Source organism: Pipra filicauda, unplaced genomic scaffold (assembly GCF_003945595.2).
Source record: "Pipra filicauda isolate LSUMZ 115617 unplaced genomic scaffold, ASM394559v2 scaffold423_size595307_pilon, whole genome shotgun sequence".
Lineage (NCBI taxonomy): Eukaryota > Metazoa > Chordata > Aves > Passeriformes > Pipridae > Pipra > Pipra filicauda.
This window is the reverse complement of record NW_024104558.1, coordinates 326,936-344,533: the sequence shown is the minus strand read 5'-3', so window position 1 is coordinate 344,533 and position 17,598 is coordinate 326,936. Positions and strand designations below refer to the sequence as shown.

The window sequence follows — 17,598 nt, the reverse complement described above, 5'->3', positions numbered from 1 at the left end:
GAGGGGCAGATTTGGGGATGAGGGGGTGATCCCTGAGGGTGATGAGGGGCTATCCCTGAGGGGCAGTTTGGAGGATGAGAGTTGATCCTGGAGGAAGAGTAAGGAGGTGATGATCCCTGAAGGGGATGAGGGGCCATCCCTGGGGGGCAGTTTTGAGGACAAGGAGACATTTCCCTGAGGAGCAACATGGTGGGGGTGGGCAAGAGGAACAATCTCTGAGGGGCAGTGTGGGGTGATAAGGGAGCAATTCCCTGAGGAGCAATGTGGGGGAGTGATGGGAACAATCCCTGAGTTGTGAGGGGGTGATCCCTGAGGAGCAGTTTTGGGAGATAAGGGGGCATTTCCCTTAGGAGCAATGGGGGGGGGGGGGGGGGGCACAGGAAGCAATCCCTAGCAGGAAGTTTGGGGGACAAGGGGGTGATCCCTGAGAAGGACAGAGGCTCATTCCCGAGGCCCAGTTTTGTAAGAAGAGGGGGCAGTCCCTGAAGGGGAGTGAGGGAGTGATCCCTGAGGGACAGTTTTGAGGGATAAGGAGGTGATTCCCTGAGGAACAATGTGGAGGAGTGAGGGGAGGAATCCCCGAGGGGCAGTTTGGGAGACAAGGCACAGGCTCCTCATTTCCCTGAGGAGCAATGTGGGCAGTGAAGAGGAGCAATCCCCAGGAGGCAATTTTGGGGAATAAAGGGACCATCCTGTGAAGGGAGTCATTCTGGCAAGGATAAGGGGTGAGAGGGCCCAAAGAGCAGTTTGTGAAGGGATGAGAAATGGGGGTGGAATTCATGGAGGGGAGCTTGGGACTTGTGGGGCTGAAGGGGGTCGGCGCTGGGGGTGAGGAGCCAGGGAGGTTTGGGCTGTGGAGAGGGGCAGTGGGTGGGATTGGGGTGAAGGGGAGGCTCTCCCTTCATGCTCTCACAATCCAGCAGACCCAGGGCTTTGCCATCCCCAGACCTGCTTTGTGCCCAGCAATTCCTCACAATAATTAGCTCAGAGTTCCTGACTGCTGCTGCTGACACAGGCCTGGAGCACCACAGGGGTACCACATCACCAGGATCACCACAGGTATGACCCTGCACAGAGCAGGGAGCACAGCTCTCCCCGGGACAGGCTGATCCCTCACCTGGGCATGCCCTGCTGCTCCCGAGATCCTCCTGGATCTGCTCAGCTGCTGTGTCCCCACCATGGAGTGTCCTCCCCAGGGTGAGGTGGAGATGGAGCAGGGGCAGGAACAGGCTGCAAAGCAGAAGATTAATTAAGAGGCTGTGCCACTGCCTCGCTGTGATCTCAGTAACTGAACCGTTAAAGTGATTTATTCTTCGCAGGGTAATTACATTCCCCCTCTCCCTGTTATCCGTCCCCTGATCTGTGTTGCACTCACACATCCATTCCTGTGGGCTGGGACTCAGCATGTCAGCGAGGAGATGGCCAGGCTGCCCCTTCTGCTTCCTGTGCCTCGGTGTTACACCTCCTGTAACACACACTGATGTGCTGTTTGTGTGGGTTGGGTGCTGTTTGTACGGATTGGGTGCTGTTTGTATGGATTCTGTGCTGTTTGTATGGATTCAATGCTTCCATACCCTCCTACAGCTCCAGGTTCTCACCACGAACCACCACAGCCGTGGTGGTGTCACACCACTAATTTTGATCAAGAGCTTCCAACTTTGTTTTGTATTTATGTTATCAAATGCCCATTTCTGCTTCTTCTGCTGCAGTTTTTAAAGCTGTGTTGCACTTCACGTGGACGGGGTTGGGAAACTTCTGTGGCCACAAGCCATGCAGAGCTCAGAGCTCTTGTCCTAATAGTCCCTGTGCAGGCAGGAATGAGTAGAACCATAAAATCACAGAATCATTAGGGATGGAAAAGACCTTTAAGATCATTAAGTCCAACCATCAATCCACCACCACCATGTTTGTTCCCAAGTGCCACATCCACACGTTTTTTGAACATTCCCAGGGATGGAAACACTTGGAGTATTTTAGAGTATTTATTTAGACTGTTAAAAAATAGTAGTTTTTGGAGGAACGGCCCTTTTTGCTGCGAAGTCTTTCATTTGTTGTTACTAACCGAGCATTGAATCAGCCGCATTCCCTTCCAGAGCGCTGCAGCCTTTCCCCTCTCACGCCGTTTGCTCGGCACATCACACGCACACACTCCCCCTGGGCCGGCCCAGCTGCTTCCACACGTTTGCAGCGTCACATTCTCCCCTCGGGCCGCGCTCGCCTGGCCGCCCGCCCGCTCCCTGCGCGGGCCTGTCCCGTTCGGGATCCTCCTGTCGGGCCAGAAACATTAGAGGGAGCTGAAGCCTCGCAGTGCCCGGCTGGGTGCTTGGACGGGGTGGGGGCTGGAGCCTCATCCCTGTGTCTATGTGTGTGTGTGTTAAAAGCAGGTTGAAGCAAGAGAGAACACACTTTTCCTAAAGGAGGAAGAAGATTATCCACCCTCTATTACACAGAGTTTTCCTTTTGGTGTTTTTCTTTTCGCTGAGCGTGGCAGAGCAGAGATTTGCTGTGAGATCTGGCAGAAGGAGCGAGCTTTGATGACGGATGCACTGAACAGTTTTGTCTGCTCAGTATCTTCAAGAGCTGCTCTGAGACTAAGGTTAGAGACCACCAAACAGTGCAGGCTCCTTTGGTTTTGAAAAGACGTACTGGCAGGTGTATTTCATATTTTCCAGTGACATGTTTTCTCTGTGTTGCATTTTGCACTGGCAGTTTCTTCCTGCAAAGCAACCAGTGCTTGGGGGGCGTGTTCCTTTACGTGCAAGAGCAGTCAGGACAGAAACCCCAAACCACCAAAAGTGGGTTTTTACACAGTTATACTGTGCTGCACCCCTGGCAGTAGGAAGTGGGTGGTGGGCACTGGCTTCGTGGTCCCACATTCCTCCAGCTTCAGGAGTGTTGCAGGAATGTCGCCTGCCCAGGAGGTGCAGGAACATCCAGCCCAACCCACGCTGACGGGGAGGGAGGTGATGGAGGCTGAAGCCTCTCCACCATAGCCTTCCCTGCTCCCAAATCCCAGCAAATCCATGGCCATCCTCAAGCAACTGTGGTGTCTCTGAGGGGATGGTGTGCCTCGCCAGGGAGGACGTGGTTCTCCATCACACAGGGAGGGGATTTGGCATCCATTGGATCCCTCCCCGTTCGATGCTGATCCCACCAGCACCACCACCCTGCTCCGTGCCAGTGCTCCAGACAGATCCCAGTAATTTGGCATGTGGTGAACCAAACAAGGGTGATTGATCTTGTGGCAGGAGCCAGACCCTCAACTCAGGTCCAGTGTAAGGAAACACAGCTGTGGAAATAAGGGATAATCCAGATGGCACAGAAATCCCTGTGGGACACTCACCTTGGCACTGTGGGATAGGGTGAGGTGTTTGTTGCACAACCCCGGACCAACACCAGGGAAATACAAACACTAGTGCCATGCAGGAGTCCTTAAAATCCCAAAAATAGACCTGGGAGCACAGGGTCATTATTCCTGGATCCAACAGCCAACAGATTCCTCCAGAGATCAGGCACTGGGCAGAGGCAGTGCTGTTCTAGCTGGGGCAATCACAGGGGGAGCAAAAGCCTCACTCCAGCAGTGGTTCAGCTGGGGGGGATGGAGCACTGACCACATCCAGGGCTGGGAATGAAGGGTCTGGGATACACAGGGCTACGAGGAGCTGGAATGAAACTGGTGGGATCGGGGTGCTCAGAGTTGGATGGCGGGGAATTCCCGGCCCTTCTTCATCTCTGAAGGCAAAAAAATACATTTGGGATATGTGTTCCAAGGAAAAGATGGGAAGGCAGAGGTAGCTCTCCCCTGGCTGACTCAAGGAGTCATGTTAAGGCATAAGGAAGCTCCAGGAAGCTCCAAGGAGGATGTGTGGCAAAGATGGAGACATCCTGGGGGTGAGCCAGAGGAGGGCAAAGTGGGACCTGCCAAACCCTGTGTGACAGCACCAGGCCTTGATTTAAACCTTCAGCCAGGAGAGAAGGGGACTCAGGAGTCCACAGCCAGCTCCAGCCACGGGCATGGCGGAGCCTCCGAGGGGCACAGCTGGAAATGCTCTCCTGGGTTTTGAGAAAACCTGGTGCTGCTCCACTCCTGTGATCAACCGCAGCTCCCAAGGCCTGTGTGATCCCACAGGGAGCTGAAATCCTGTGGGAAAGCCAAACCTGCTCCACATGGCTCTCCAAAAGCCACCCTTCACCATCCAAAACCACAAACAAGGCTGACCAAAGGCTTTTCCAGGCAGCAGAGGAAACATGTGCCAGGTCATGCCGATGCCACCAAGGCTCATCCTGGTGCAGGGGGACCAGCTGGCCACAGGCAGAGCCAGAGCTGCACACAGGGCTCTCCCAGGGTGCACGTCACTCCCTGAGATGGCTCCAGAGGGAGAACCTACACACACCAGCCACAAAGTGACACCTTCTACCAAAAAAAGCCCAGACTGGTTTGTTTTGGTTGCCTCGACAGGAGAGGTGACTCACTGCAAAACACACAGGGTTTCTTCTTTCCTCTGCCCCATCCCAGAAAACGTTTTAAAAGCACAAAAAGGAAAACTAAACCTTTTTTTGATCCAAAACAGCCCTTCACACCTTCCTCTCCACATGCCCAGCGTGGGTTCGGGGCTCATGGATGGTTCAGGAGGGCAGTCTGGGCTGAGGGAATGCACATTCCTCACTTCAGTGAGGAAAGGAAGAAAAGAAAACTTTGGGTTTTGGGCAGATAGTGAATCAAAACTTTGATTAATCACCTGGATCATCATCTTTCACCAGCAGAGCCAGACTTAGACCCAAAACACTGAGGACACTTCACGTGCCTCGGTGCCCTGGGCTGAACCCAAGTGTGACCCCAGCAGCCACTCAGATCCCATTGGGACCCGCTGGCTCCATCAAATCCCGAGAACTGGCACAAGCCACCACGTCACCCACAGCCTGACTGATTCCCCCACATCACCCAGGTCACCCTGGTGGCTCTGCAGTGGCCCCTTTGCTCCAGGCCACCGTGGGTGGCATCGCCTCTGCTCCTCTGCAGGGCTTTTCTCCACTGCAAATCCATGCCAGGGTATTTATAGTGCCCTTATCCCGGTGGAGCCTATTTTGGGCCGATGCTCAGGCCCCAGAGCAGCGCGGGTTATTTTAACCCAGCGCTGGGTTATTTTCAGGGCTGCCCTTCTCCGCACGTGCTCCGGGATGGGTTCCAACTGCCGGGCAGTTTTGGGGGTGGTGGAGGGAGGGAAGGGGGAAAGAGGGACCCACAAAGGAATTGCTGAGATTAAAACCTAAACCAGCGTCTGCAGCAAAGCTGCCTTTGGCACACCACCTGCCTGGGATCCACCTGGAATCTTGGAAGGTGGATTTTCTGCAGGATAACCCATGAGCAAAGAGCAGGGGGGGAGGGGTTTCTGGATGGGGAGACAACAAACAAGAGGGGAAGGAGAGCAAGATACACAACAGGGAAGGAGAGCCAAGAACTGGATGCTCCTGAAATGTCCAAGGTCACCAGTTGGTGGCCCCAGGTCCAGGAGGGAGCAATGACTTTGTTCAACAAAGGCAGGAACAGCACCATGGGATGGGACCGGGAGACACTCCTCATTCTCTGCATCCAGGGAACCCCAGCCCTGCTCCCACCCTGGGCTGTCCTGGAGCAACCAGGGAGAGGAGGCCCCCGGAGGAGTCCTGTCTGGATCCAGGTGCTGCAGGAAGCACCATTTCCCAGGCCGTGAGCCCAGATTTCTGGCCATTGAGTGGGGCTCTCTCAGCTCAGAGCCAGGAGCAGCAGCTGGTCCACAGCAGATCCCACAGCCCATCCCCAAAAAGCGGGAGTGCCACAGATGGGGGTCTGCCAGGACAGCAGTGCCAGCCAGGGCATCCCCACCTGCCATAACAAGGGCATCCAGAGGGATCCAGCTCCATCCCCCCTAGCATGGCAGCAAAAGTAATTTGCCAGGCCAGAAAATACCTTAAAAATTAGAATACATTAAAAAAAACTCCACAAGGGCAGCCCTGCCCTGGGAAAAAGCCCTTTCCCATACCCTGATCCCCAACCTCCAGTCCACACCACTTCCTCCATCCCCAAACCTCCCAGATCCCTCCTCACAACCTTCCTCTGGCCTCCTCTTCCCCCTCACCCCCTGGCAGGTGGATGTGTGGGGAGGATGGACCAGGGGGTGGATCAGGGGGTGGCAGAGCAGCCCCCAAAAGCTGTTTGCAGCTGGCAGGGAGCACAGCCCTGCCCGTGACCTCCAGGTCCCGCTGGGGATTCAAGGATCACACCATCCTGCTGGAAAAGTGAGTCAGGGCCGGAGCTGCTGCCAGCCCCTATTCCTGGATCCCACTGCACTCACACTCCCAGCCCCCCTGGACCAGGAGCCACTGGAAGCTGGGAAGGCCAACAGTGGGAAGACCCAGGGGTCTCTCTCCCCCTCCCACCTCGCCCAATCCACCCACCTGCCACAAGCACCTGCCCACCACGTAGGTCTCAATGCATTTTTATTAAATTCTTACAAAACAGAATACAAAATTCTGGCATCAACAATTGTTATAAAGGAAAACTTCAATTCAGCTGTATCAGGTCACCTGGTACATACAAGTAAAGTGCTTATTTTTGTGTGGGTTTTTTCTTTTTTTTTTTCCTTTTTTGTTTTTGTTTTTTTGTTGATTTTTTTGTTGTTTTTTTTTTTAATATTTTCAGTTTTTATTTCCCAGCCAGCCCCCGAGCAGAGGCCGCTGCTGCACAAACCAACAGTGCGATAACGTGACTCCTGTGGAACCAGCTTTGGCAGTCTTCATCAATTGTAAAGAAGAGAAAGCTTCTCCTGGTTTGATAAAAAGAGTTAGAGCTTCACAGTAAACGTTTCTAACCAGTTCTAAAGTCGAGTTAGTTGGCTGAAGGAAGGGGGGGGAAGGAGAGGAAGCCAAAACGCTTAAAGTTTCCAGCTTAAAAAAAAAAATAATAAAAAAAAAAAAAGAAGAAAATCTTTTTGAAGTTGGTTTCCAAGATAGATGCTCTATGGGTAGGGGGGGAAGAAGCCTGGGAAGAGGAAGAAGAAGGGTGTTGGTGAAAAGGGGTCGCTGGTGCTGGACCACGGGAGCATCTGTCTGGAAACCGCCTCGGGAGAGGCGCTGGCATGAGGGTCTCCCCAGCCATCCCTGTCCCACTGAGGCACCCAGGGGTGCCCAGCACTGCCACGAGTCAGACTGGAGCCATTCCAGAGTCAATCCCCAGCTCTAGAGGCAATTAAAGATTCTCTCCCAACACCTGAACCCTGCCATGGGTCACCCCAAGCGCTGGGTTCACCAACCGAACCCCCGCCCCAAACACGAAGCCAAGCCTGGGCCGAGCTCGGGCACCCTCTGGCACATCCATCCCCTCGCCACAAACCCCCACAGCACCTTCCAGCTGCACATTCCCGGCCAGGGACACCCCAGGTGCCCACGGGACACGCTCCCAGCACAGCACGGGTCACCCAGGCCACGCGCCCGCCTCCACCAGAGAGGGTGTGTTCGTATATTTATATAAAACATCGCGCTTACACGTGGGGAAAAGGGGGAACTCAGCTTGCCAACATCCGCAGCACAGGGGGGACAGATAAATCCCAGACATCCCCCTGCCATCCCCTTCCCACGGATTTTGTGTGATTTTTGTTTTGTTAAAAAAAGGCTGCGCCGTGCAGCATCAACAATAGCTTCACAATACCAGCTCAAGGCATCGCTGTACTGTACATCATTCAAGTATTTCTTAATATAAGACAACGAGGAATTATCTACAACTGATAAAATAAGCTATAGAAAGTAACAATGTACAATCAAGATGGACTTTCTTCCTTTCTGTTAAAGGAGGCCTCTCCGGGGTGTCCCAGTGCCTGCGTGGGGGGGTCTCCCCTCATCACCACCTCGCTCCTCCCCACCCAGCATGGTGGGACTGGGAGAGGGCTGACTGCAAGGGCGAGGCAGTTTTTGGGGGGGTGGGATGGGGATGGAGCCGCCCTCCCCCATGGCCCCCGGGTCAGCAGAAAGGCCAGGAAGGGTGAGAGAAGATGGCCCCTGCCCTAAGCTCCAACACCCCTGCCCATCCTCCCCCAAGATAACTCACACACACCTCCCTGAAACAAAAAACAACATATATTGCATAGTATTGCTGTCAGCAGTCTTAAAATGAAAAGGAGAACTTTCGGTTTTTTTCCAGAGACAGCGACTGACTTCAGCTGAAGACCCAGGGAAGCCTCTTCTCCCCCGGCTCAGAGCTCCCAAACCCTCACCTGTGCACACGAGGCTGCTTTTGCAAAATATAAAGCTCCAAGCACTGAGTGGGCAGGGGCTGTGAAAGGGGCACTCCCTTCCCGGCGGAATGGGGGGGTGGCAGCGGGCACAGCTTGGTGGCCCAACCCATGGCCGTGCCTGTGGTGGGGCGCAGGGGTGTCGGGGGGATCTGGAGGCACTGGGGGGAGCTGGAGGCCAGCCCAGCCCCAAGTGCCTCCTGGCCAGACCCAGAAACCAGCCAAGGGCCTCATCCCAGCTCAGCATTCCAAGCCCTTCCCTGCCATGCATTCCTTCCCTTCCCCAAAGCAAGCCCTGAGGAAAGGGCAGCGCCTGAACACACGTGAACACGGATGCACATCCATGAACACACACACCAGCACTGTCCTCTGCCCCGACCCCAGGCCCTCCAGCCCCACATTCTGAGCCGTCCCCAGGCTGCTCCCCCAACACTGCGGCCCTCGGGTGCTGCCACCAGCCTGGCTGCTCCCCACTGGTATCCCTAGGGCACTGGGCACCCTCTGTGCCCCCAGACCCTCCTGCCACAGCAGCCTCGGGGCCAGCCCGAAGCCACAGCAGGTCTCACTGTCCTGCAGCAGGTCCCGGCACTCCTTAAGTGGCTCCTTGCTTTCCACGGAGCACAACTATTCCCAGAGGGAGTTTCTGGCTGCTCTGGCCACCCTGAACACCTCATCCCCCTCACACCTCCACCAGGGCACAGCCACCAGCGCCTCCAAACCCAGGGGGTACAACCCCTGCCCTGGCACAAGAGCACAGCCCTGGGTGCCTGCGAATCCCCCGGCTCTGGCCTTACCCCCAGGAGCCGCTGCCGGAGCGCAGGAGGGAGGAAAGGAAGACATTTCTCTGTGCCCTGTAGAGAAGCACAGCTAGCAGTTTAAAACCAACAATCATCAAAAAAAAAAAAAAAAAAAAAAAAAGGAAAAAGAAAGAAAAGAAGGGGGTGAATAGCTTATTCTGGGATGCCGAGGAGAGAGGGTGGCTCGGTGGGACAGGGCACTGCTCCCTCGCTGGCACCATCTCCCCCCGGCCCGAGCGGTTCCCTGCACAACACCCACCGTGTCCCCCCGGAGCAGAGCCAGGGACAGCCCCCAGCCCGGGACGGAGGTGCCTCCCAGACCCCCGGGAAAGGGGGGTTTTGTGGGATCTACCCCAACATCGGAGAAAAACCTGCAGCTCCGAGGGGAGGGACGAGGTTAAAATGCGACTCCCGTTGTTGGAAACGCGACCGAGGGTCTTTTGTTCACAGTATGAAATGAGCTGAAATCGTCAAAGCAGCCGCGGGTACAAAGAGTCCTTTGGTGTCGGGGAGGGGGGGAAATGTCAGAGGAGAAACCAAGAGTCGGGGAACAAAAGTCCATGTGTCTGTCAGATGTCCTTGAGTGTGCCCTGGGTGAAGCAACCTCACGCTTGATTTAATACCTTAAAAAAAAAAAAAAGATCTTAAACAAACCCTCCCACCCCCAGACCTACAAGATCAGCAAAACCTTGGAAACCAGCCACAGGGACGAGTCCTGATCTTGTCACTAGCCAGAAACGGTGAGGTTGGGTGGGGGGGAAAGGGGGGAAGAAAGAAAGGAGAAGGGGGGATATGGGGTCCAGCAGGTGCAGGGGGCACCGCTCAGGCTTGGTCGGCCACCAGGACCAGCGGGGCCACCAGGTGCTGCCCGGCGGCCACTGCCTTGGCCAGGTTGCTCTTCTGCCGCCGCTTGGCCAGCTTGGACTCGGAGGGGGGGGAGAGCTGCATGGCCCGTGAGGTAGCTTTGATGATGATGGGTCGTGCTTCCTCCTCCGCCTCTTCCTCCTCGTCCTCGTCGTGCCGCGTCAGCTGGCGGTTGACAGCGATGGCCTCGGCGGCGAAGCAGGTGAGCTCTTTGGCACTGCTGTTCCTGAGAGGGAGGCAGGGGCTCAGGGGGGCGTGGGGGGCTGCAGGGAGGGCAGGGTCACATATCAGGCTGTCCCTCCTCGTGTGCAGGTCATGGTCAGGCACCGAAAACTTGGCTCGGACCCAACTCGCAGCAGCCGCCGCTGCCCAGACAGAGCTGTGGTGGCAGAGCCCCCAAAAAGCAGCAGGAGTAGACAGCAGTGCTGAGGAGAGGAGCCAGGATTTTTGGGGCTGGGATTTTGGTTTTGGGTCAGGATTTCTGGGGCTGGGTGGCTGGACCCCCCATCCCACACTCACCTCTGCAGGATGATGGGGGTTGGCAGGGTGTTGTCCGGGGCACACTGCAATGAAACACAGTCGGTCAGAGCCAGGAACCCCACAGGGGGGTGTCCCCCCACCCCAATTTTAGGAGCAGAGAGCAGGGAGGGGGCATCACCACTCACCCCCTGCACCCAGGGGTGCTCCAGGACCTGGGCTGCGCTGAGCCTCTTCTTGGCATCTCTCACCAGCAGCTTGGAAATGAGGTCTTTGGCTCCGAAGGAGATGTGCGCCCAGTCCTTGTCGGGAAACTCGTACTTCCCCTCCTGGATGCTCTCAAAGAGCATGTTCTGGGGAGGGGGGAGAAAAAATCACAGGGGCTCAGCCAGGGGCGCTGCTGCGAAACTGGGGGTGGGTTTGGCAGTGCAGGGTCCCCCACGTACCTGGCAGGTGTGACAGGCCTCGCCCCGGTCCCAGCCGCAGTCGGAGCCGCAGTGGCCCACAAAGGGGGGGTACCCACTCAACATGATGTACAGGATGACCCCCAGGCTCCACAGGTCACAGCGCTTGTCGTAGATCGTGGCCTCCTCGTTGAAGGCCTCCACCACCTCTGGGGCCATGTACTCGGCTGAGCCACACTGTGGGGACAGGCAGGTGAGTCCAAAGGGTGGGCACCAAGGGCAGAGGGGGCTGGGAGGGTTCTGCCAGAGCTACAGGGCTGCACCCCTGAAGGGAGGGTGCAGACAGGGCTGCTCCCTGGGATTTGCTCCTGCCAGGGCAGATCATCCTGCAGGGTTTCCCAGCACGGGGGATGCCACAGACCTGCCTCTCTGGGGTCACCCAACAGTGAGCTGCCACCCCACAGGGGAAAAAAAAAAAAAAGTCTAAAGGGTGCAACCCCCGCGGGACAGCACCAGGACAGCCAGACCCACACCCCACAGCACCCACACCCCACAGCACCCACACCCCACAGCACCACCGCCACCCAACCGGCTCAGCAGGGCAGCAGCCGCTCCATCGCCTGGGAGAGGCTGCAGGACACAGAAGGACAATCCTGCTCTGCCTGTTCCTCTGCCTGACTCTGCCTGTTCCCCCTGCCTGTTCCCCTGCCCGTTCCAGGCAGCGCAGCCGGGGCAGGCGCAGGCTCCGGGGCGGGAGGAGTTAACCCCGCGGGAAGGGGAGGCAGCGCCAGCCCTTCCCCGATCGCTCCAGGGACTCTGGGGCTTTCCAGCACATGACCCGCAGCCCACACGGGCCTCGTGACCAGGGGGAGAAAAGAGCTGCAGCCAGCAGATAATCACCCCGGAACGAGAGGGGCCTCCGAGCAGGGGCCTCCCCAGCCCCGGCAGCTGATGGCACCGCAGCAAAACAACCCCCACACACGGCCCCGAGCCCGGCACCGCGGCAGGGCTGATCCCGCCGGGAATGGGGCAGCCGACTCCACGGCAGGGCTGATCCCGCCGGGAATGGGGCAGGCACCCCCCTCGGGCTGAGAACGGGGAACTCGGGACACCTCCCAGACTCAGATCCCGCCCCAGCAGGAGGGTACACACGGCGGAACGAGGGGGGCCGGGGTGCTTTGGCCCCCATCTCTGTTGTTGTGCCCCCACACCAGCCGGGCTCCGCCTCCCCCAGCACGTGCACACCCCAAAAATCCCGGGGTGCGGGGGAACACCCCGCCCAGGGCGGGGACCTGCCGCCGCAGATAAGAGCGAGGGGGGGGCTCTGTGCAACACGGGGATCGCCCCGGGAGCTTCGGGGGGGTCCAACCTCCGGGGGGGCCCAGCCCAGGAGTCGCGGGGGCTCCCGCAGCCCCCCCAGCCCCGTTCCTGACCCACTTGTGCGGGCGCAGCCGCCGCGCCGGCCCCGCCGTGCTCGGGCTGTTGCTAAGGCTCACCGAGCTCAGCAGCCCGGGCGCCGCGCCAGCCCCCCGGCCCCCCCGCGTTATGTAACCGCATCTCTCCTGCCACAGCACGGGGGGGACAGCGGGGGGGACACGCAGCATCAGCGGGGGGGTGTCCACGCACAGCCCCAGCCCCGAAGCCTGCAGGACCCCTCCTCAAGAGACTGACACCCCCCCCAAGGGACTGACACCCCCCAGCACTGACCGGGGTGAGCAGCTCCGGGGTGGAGATGGGGGAGCAGTCGCCGTTCAGTTTGATGCCACTTCCCAGGTCGAAGTCACAGATCTTCACCGGGGAGACCTGAGGGTGGGGAGAAGGAGCGGTTGGTGACCCCCCCTGCCCCAGCAGCCCCCCCAAGGAGCACAGCCCGTGCTTCCAGGCTGCAGATGGTCAATGCCTGGGCTTGTCGTGCTTCACGCCGCCCTGTGCTGCAGCATCCGGGGAGGTGTCCCTGGGGCTACACCCCCTGTGACCACTACCCCGCTCAGCAGCACCCCCACTGTGTCCACACCCCCGGGCAGCACCCCCTGCACCCAACCCCAGCTGCTCCCTCTCACCTGGTCCAGGCTCTCACACAGGATATTTTCTGGTTTCAGATCCCTGTGTGCGATCCCTGGGGGGCAGAAGAGCCAATGAGGGCAAAAATCCCCCCCTACAAGAGCCCCACAGCGAAAGGTCTGGGGGTGGCACAGGGAGCCCTCCCTCCCCACCCCAAATCCCCGCCTGCACACCCTGGCAGAGGGCAGAAATCACTGCTGGCCCCGAGTCCCAACGAACCAGAGGAACAGGATCTGCACCACGAGGAGCTGGGTGATGCAGCTGGGCCAGACTGGGATGGGCACCGTCCCCTGGGCAGGGGGCTGGGGGGGCACTGACACCCCCGGGAGGGCCCAGGGCACCCCAGGGTGTCCCAGGGGCTCACCTTTGTTGTGCAGGAAGTGCAGGGCGCTGGCGATATCCCGCACCACCACGCTGGCCTCCAGCTCGTTGAAGTGGCGTCTCCGGTGGATGTGGGTCAGGATGGAGCCTGTGGCCAGGGGAGAGCAGAGTGGGGGCTCGTGGGGGTCCTGCCACCCCACCCCAGCTCCCCCTGACCCTGGCACTGCACTCACCTCCCCTCATCTTCTCAAACACCAGGTAAAACCTCTCCTCCTCCTCAAAAAACTCGATCAGCTCCAGGACGTTCCTGCGGGAGCAGCAGGATCAGCCCCGGCATCCCCCCAAAACACCTCCTGGGTCCCCCCCTCCCCACGACCCCACCAGCCCACGTCCTGGGAGGGGAAAACTGCGTTCCCAGTGATTGAAACCACACGGCCAGGGCCCCCCTGGCTGCATTCCAGGGGGGAGAGGGACTCACCGGCCCGCCCCACTCCTCCCTAATTGCTCGCAGACCCTCCTGCCCCCCCGCCCCACACACGGGCAGGGGCTCGGCCCGGCCCCAATGTGGCCACTACAGCCCCCATGGCCTCGGCACCCACTGAATGTCCCCCTCTGGACGCTCCCACACCGGCCAGAGGGGCCAAGGGGAGGGGTTGTGGGGCCGAGGGTGTCCCGGCTGCACCCCACGGGTGTCATGAGCGTCACCCTGGTCTCAGCCCACCCCCGTGCCCACAGTGGGGGCACACAGTGCCTGCCCCACCGTACCTGTGTCCCTGGCACTGGTACAGCATCTCCACCTCCCGGAACACCCTGCTCCGGATGTGTCCCAGGCGCTTCTCTATGATCTGGAAGGGAAAGCGGGGGGAGGCTCAGGGGGGAGGCAGCGCTGCCAGGGAGGGGCCGGGGTACCCCCACACCCTCCCCCCGGCGCGGGGACCCCCGGGGCCGGGCGGGGAGCCCGGCGGGCTGGCGGCAGCAGAACAGGCTGTTCCCGGCGCGGGTGCCAAGCGGCAGTGCCGGTGCCAAGCCGCTCCCTCCTGGGGCCGGGGCCAAGAGAGCTCCATGTGACGCCCCAGTGCCGGCCCAGCCGAGGGCCCTTCGCCCCACTGGGCACTGCCACAGCCCCAGGGGCTTGGTGGCTGTGCCACGGAGGGGCAGGGGGTCCCCCCCACCCACAGCCTCGTGAGTGCTCCCCCTGGGCTCAGCCCTTCGGGGCACATAGGGCCCCCCCCCAGCCCTCCCTGCTGCCTCAGTTTCCCCACTCAGAGATCCCCCCGGAGCAATGGGGGGAGGCCAAGCTGCCCTGGCATTTGGTTGCATTTGGACACAGCCCCCTGTGCCGTGGCCAGCAGCCTGCAAGATGCAGGGCCACAGGATCCCCATCCCTGACTCCAAAAGCAGCTGGTTCACCCCAACCCCCCCAGCACGACCCTCATGCTTGCCGGGGCTCGGAGACCTCCCTGGGGACAGCGGGAGGTGGCCACCCTGCCAGCACCACGTGCCCCCTGTGCCCCACGTCCCCAGACATGTTGCAAGTGTTAATTTAAGCTCCAGTCTGCCCTAATTGACAGGGAGGGGAGCAGAGCTAAAGGACCTGGGGCCGGAGCTGGGTGGTGGCAGAGGATGGTGTGGCACCTGCACAGCCCAGCCCTGCCCCTCTCCTGCCCCTCCAGCCCAGGAAAAAGTCGTCCTGTGCCAGCACCGGATGGTTCTGGGAGCTGGGAGAGCTCCAGCCTGGGGGGGACAGAAAGGGAAGCTGGGGTGGGGGTGGGAGGGAGGCAGAGCTTTACCTTCACCGCGTACTCCTTGTTGGTGATGAGGTTCACGCAGGACTGGACTCTGGCGTGGGCCCCTTCTCCCAGCACCTCCTCCTGCAGCTGGTAAACATCTGGCAGGGGAGAGGCCACTTGAGCTGCCAGCTCCACCTCACGGGGCACCACTGTCCAGAGCCTGGGGACAGCAGGGGGGCCCAGCCCTGCCCCAGTCACCCCACTCACCCTCAAACCTGCCCGAGAAGCTGTCGGTGGCCCTGCAGCGCTTCTTCTTCTTGTTCCTCTTCTTGGCGTCAGGGATGTCGATGGGTTGACTTGAAGGCATGTCTGTGCCAGAGCAAAGCCATCAGTCACCACCTCTGCTCCCCCAAAGGGACCACCCCCGGGGCAGCTCCCAAAGCTTTTGGGGGAGCACAGAAGGCTGACATCCCAGAGACAGGGATGGGAGGAGCCCCCTGGGATGGAGCCCCACGGGGAGCACCCGCAGCACCCAACACTCACCGGGACGGGGCGGGCACTCGAAGTTGAAAACGGGCTCCAGGTGGTTGGACTGGTCAAACTCCAGGTCGAAGGGGTTTTGTCCCTGTGGGAGCCAAGAACAGGAATGAGGGGGCAGCCACTGGATCAGCCACCACCGGCTGCCCACCCCGGACACGGAGCCCAGCACACTCCTGCTCTTGGCTCACCCCCCCGGGGTGCAGGACACCAGCTCATGGAGGGACAGGCAGAGCTCCCTGCAGAGCCAGAGGAGGAGGAGGAAGGGTCTGCCCCCATGTCCCGGTGGGGGCGGTGCCGTGGGGTTGTGTGGGGTTGTTCCCCCAGGCCAGCACGGGGGATGATGAGAGGGACCGGAGCCTCCCGCACAACCCAACCCCAAACCTCCAGCCAGACCTGACCTGCACTGAGGGGGAGGCAGACAGGCCACAGGGCAGGACGGGCTCCAGAGCCACCATGGCCACGTCCTCCCAGCTCTCTGCAAGGTCACGGTGGGGGGAGCCCGCTCTGTCCTGCTCCAGGGGACCTTGTGTCCCCTGGGCTGTGGGACACCCCAACCCGGCAGGATCAGGGCTCACCCCAAACCCTCCTGCACCCCGGGATGGAGGGAGGGCATGGGACCCACTGCCGCCCCCTCCCCAAACCCCAGTGGCACCCCAAAGACACAGAGCCCCTCTGCCCCCCCTCCCGAGCCGCCCCGTGGGCCGGGGCAGTGCTGGGGGCAAAAGGCCCGGTCCTGCCCGGGATTATGAAATCTGTTTGGGTGGAGGTGGCCGCTCCAGCGGCGTTCCCAAACCCGCCCGGTGCCCGGGCCAGCTGCCAAGCCCGGCACGGCCAACCCCGGCCACCGCCAGAAACACCCAGAACGTGCCTGTTTACTGCAGCCCGGGGGGGCCGGGGGGTCCCCAGCCGCTGCAGGGTGCGGGGGTCACGCCAGGAGCAACCCCCCACCAAGCACCACTCTGGATCTCCGGGGCCAAAACTCTCCTGCCCTGCGTTTTGCCGGCTCCCCCCTCCCCAAAAAGCCGGATCTGGGGGGCGCAGCATCGCCCCGCAGCCGCCGCCCCCGGGATGAGCCCCGGCGGGATGGGGGGGGCGAGGCCTCCGGGGGGAGGTACGGGGGGGGCACGGGGAGTACAGGGGGGTGCTGGGGGGCCCGGGGGGGCGGGGGGCCTCTCCAGCTGCCGCAGCACCGCCACACAAAGGTCTGGGGGAGGGGAGGCTGCGCACCGGCTCCATCGGCACAGCCGAGGTGTCCCCCCCTCCATCCCCGGACAGCCCGGGGGGGGCACAAACCCCGGCCAGAGGCCGTGCGAGCAGGAGGGGGGGGCACTGCAATGAGGGGGCGGGGCGGGGGGACCCCCAGCACCCCCCGGGCCGGAGCGAAACCGAACAAAGGTCCCCCCGATCCGCAGCCGGGAAGGAGGGGGGCGGGGGGGCGGCACCGAAAGGAGCGGGACCGCAGCGACCCCCGCACACCCCCCGAGGTGACAGTGCCGGGGCACGGCGGGGGGGTGACAGCCCAGGGCTGGGGGTACCCGGAGCACCCAGGGTGGGCGGCGCTGCAGGATCGACCCCGGGCCGGGCCTGGGAATCCCTGAGCCCTCCCCCCGCCGCGGGAGCCCCCCCGCACCCCGCGGCCGGGGCGGGGGGACAGCGCAGCCCCCCCAACACCGGGGACCCCGTGGGAGCTGCAGCAGCCCAGCGCTCACCCGGGGGTGGGGGGATACAGACCCGACCCCCGGCACGGGGGGACAGGGGGGTCCTGCTGCCCGCTTTAGGTGGCAGTGCCTCCCCTGCTTCTCAATTTTGGGGGTTGCCGGGGGGGGGAGGGGGCAGGAAGCGGCTGGTTCCCCCCCACACCCCGTTCCCGTGCAGGGGATGCAGCGATGCCGGACGATCCCGGCCCCGGAGCCCCCCCAAGAGTCCCTCCCCACCCCGAGCATCCCCGGGAAGCGGGGCGGTGGCGGGGGGGGGCAGCCCCTTACCTTGAAGGAACGGTGGAATCCCGGGATATCTGATTTCTTCTGCACCATCTTGCTGCGGGGGGGGGCGGGGGGCGGCGTTTCTGGGAGAAATTGGGGGGGGGGGGGCAGTGTGGAAAAATAAAAAATCGGAGGGGTGGGGGGGAGGGAGGCGGAGG

The 17,598-nt window shown here is 60.9% G+C and overlaps 1 protein-coding gene and 1 long non-coding RNA gene across 2 annotated transcripts; one reads left to right on the top strand and one right to left on the bottom strand.

Moving 5' to 3' along the window:
• The first annotated feature begins 924 nt into the window (after positions 1–924).
• Positions 925–6,973, top strand: LOC120324104. Its single transcript, XR_005565114.1, has 3 exons — positions 925–1,059; positions 2,382–2,596; positions 6,694–6,973. It is a non-coding gene; the product is annotated as an uncharacterized LOC120324104 (long non-coding RNA).
• MKNK2 (MAPK interacting serine/threonine kinase 2) lies at positions 6,461–17,598 on the bottom strand. Its single transcript, XM_027717223.2, has 13 exons — positions 17,444–17,598; positions 15,462–15,543; positions 15,186–15,287; positions 14,979–15,076; positions 13,954–14,033; positions 13,422–13,495; positions 13,232–13,336; positions 12,867–12,922; positions 12,514–12,609; positions 10,849–11,043; positions 10,591–10,755; positions 10,445–10,488; positions 6,461–10,151 (listed from the first exon to the last, which is right to left on the bottom strand). Exons 1-13 carry the CDS (start codon positions 17,489–17,491, stop codon positions 9,884–9,886), a joined length of 1,413 nt encoding a protein of 470 aa, XP_027573024.1. The 5' UTR covers positions 17,492–17,598; the 3' UTR covers positions 6,461–9,883.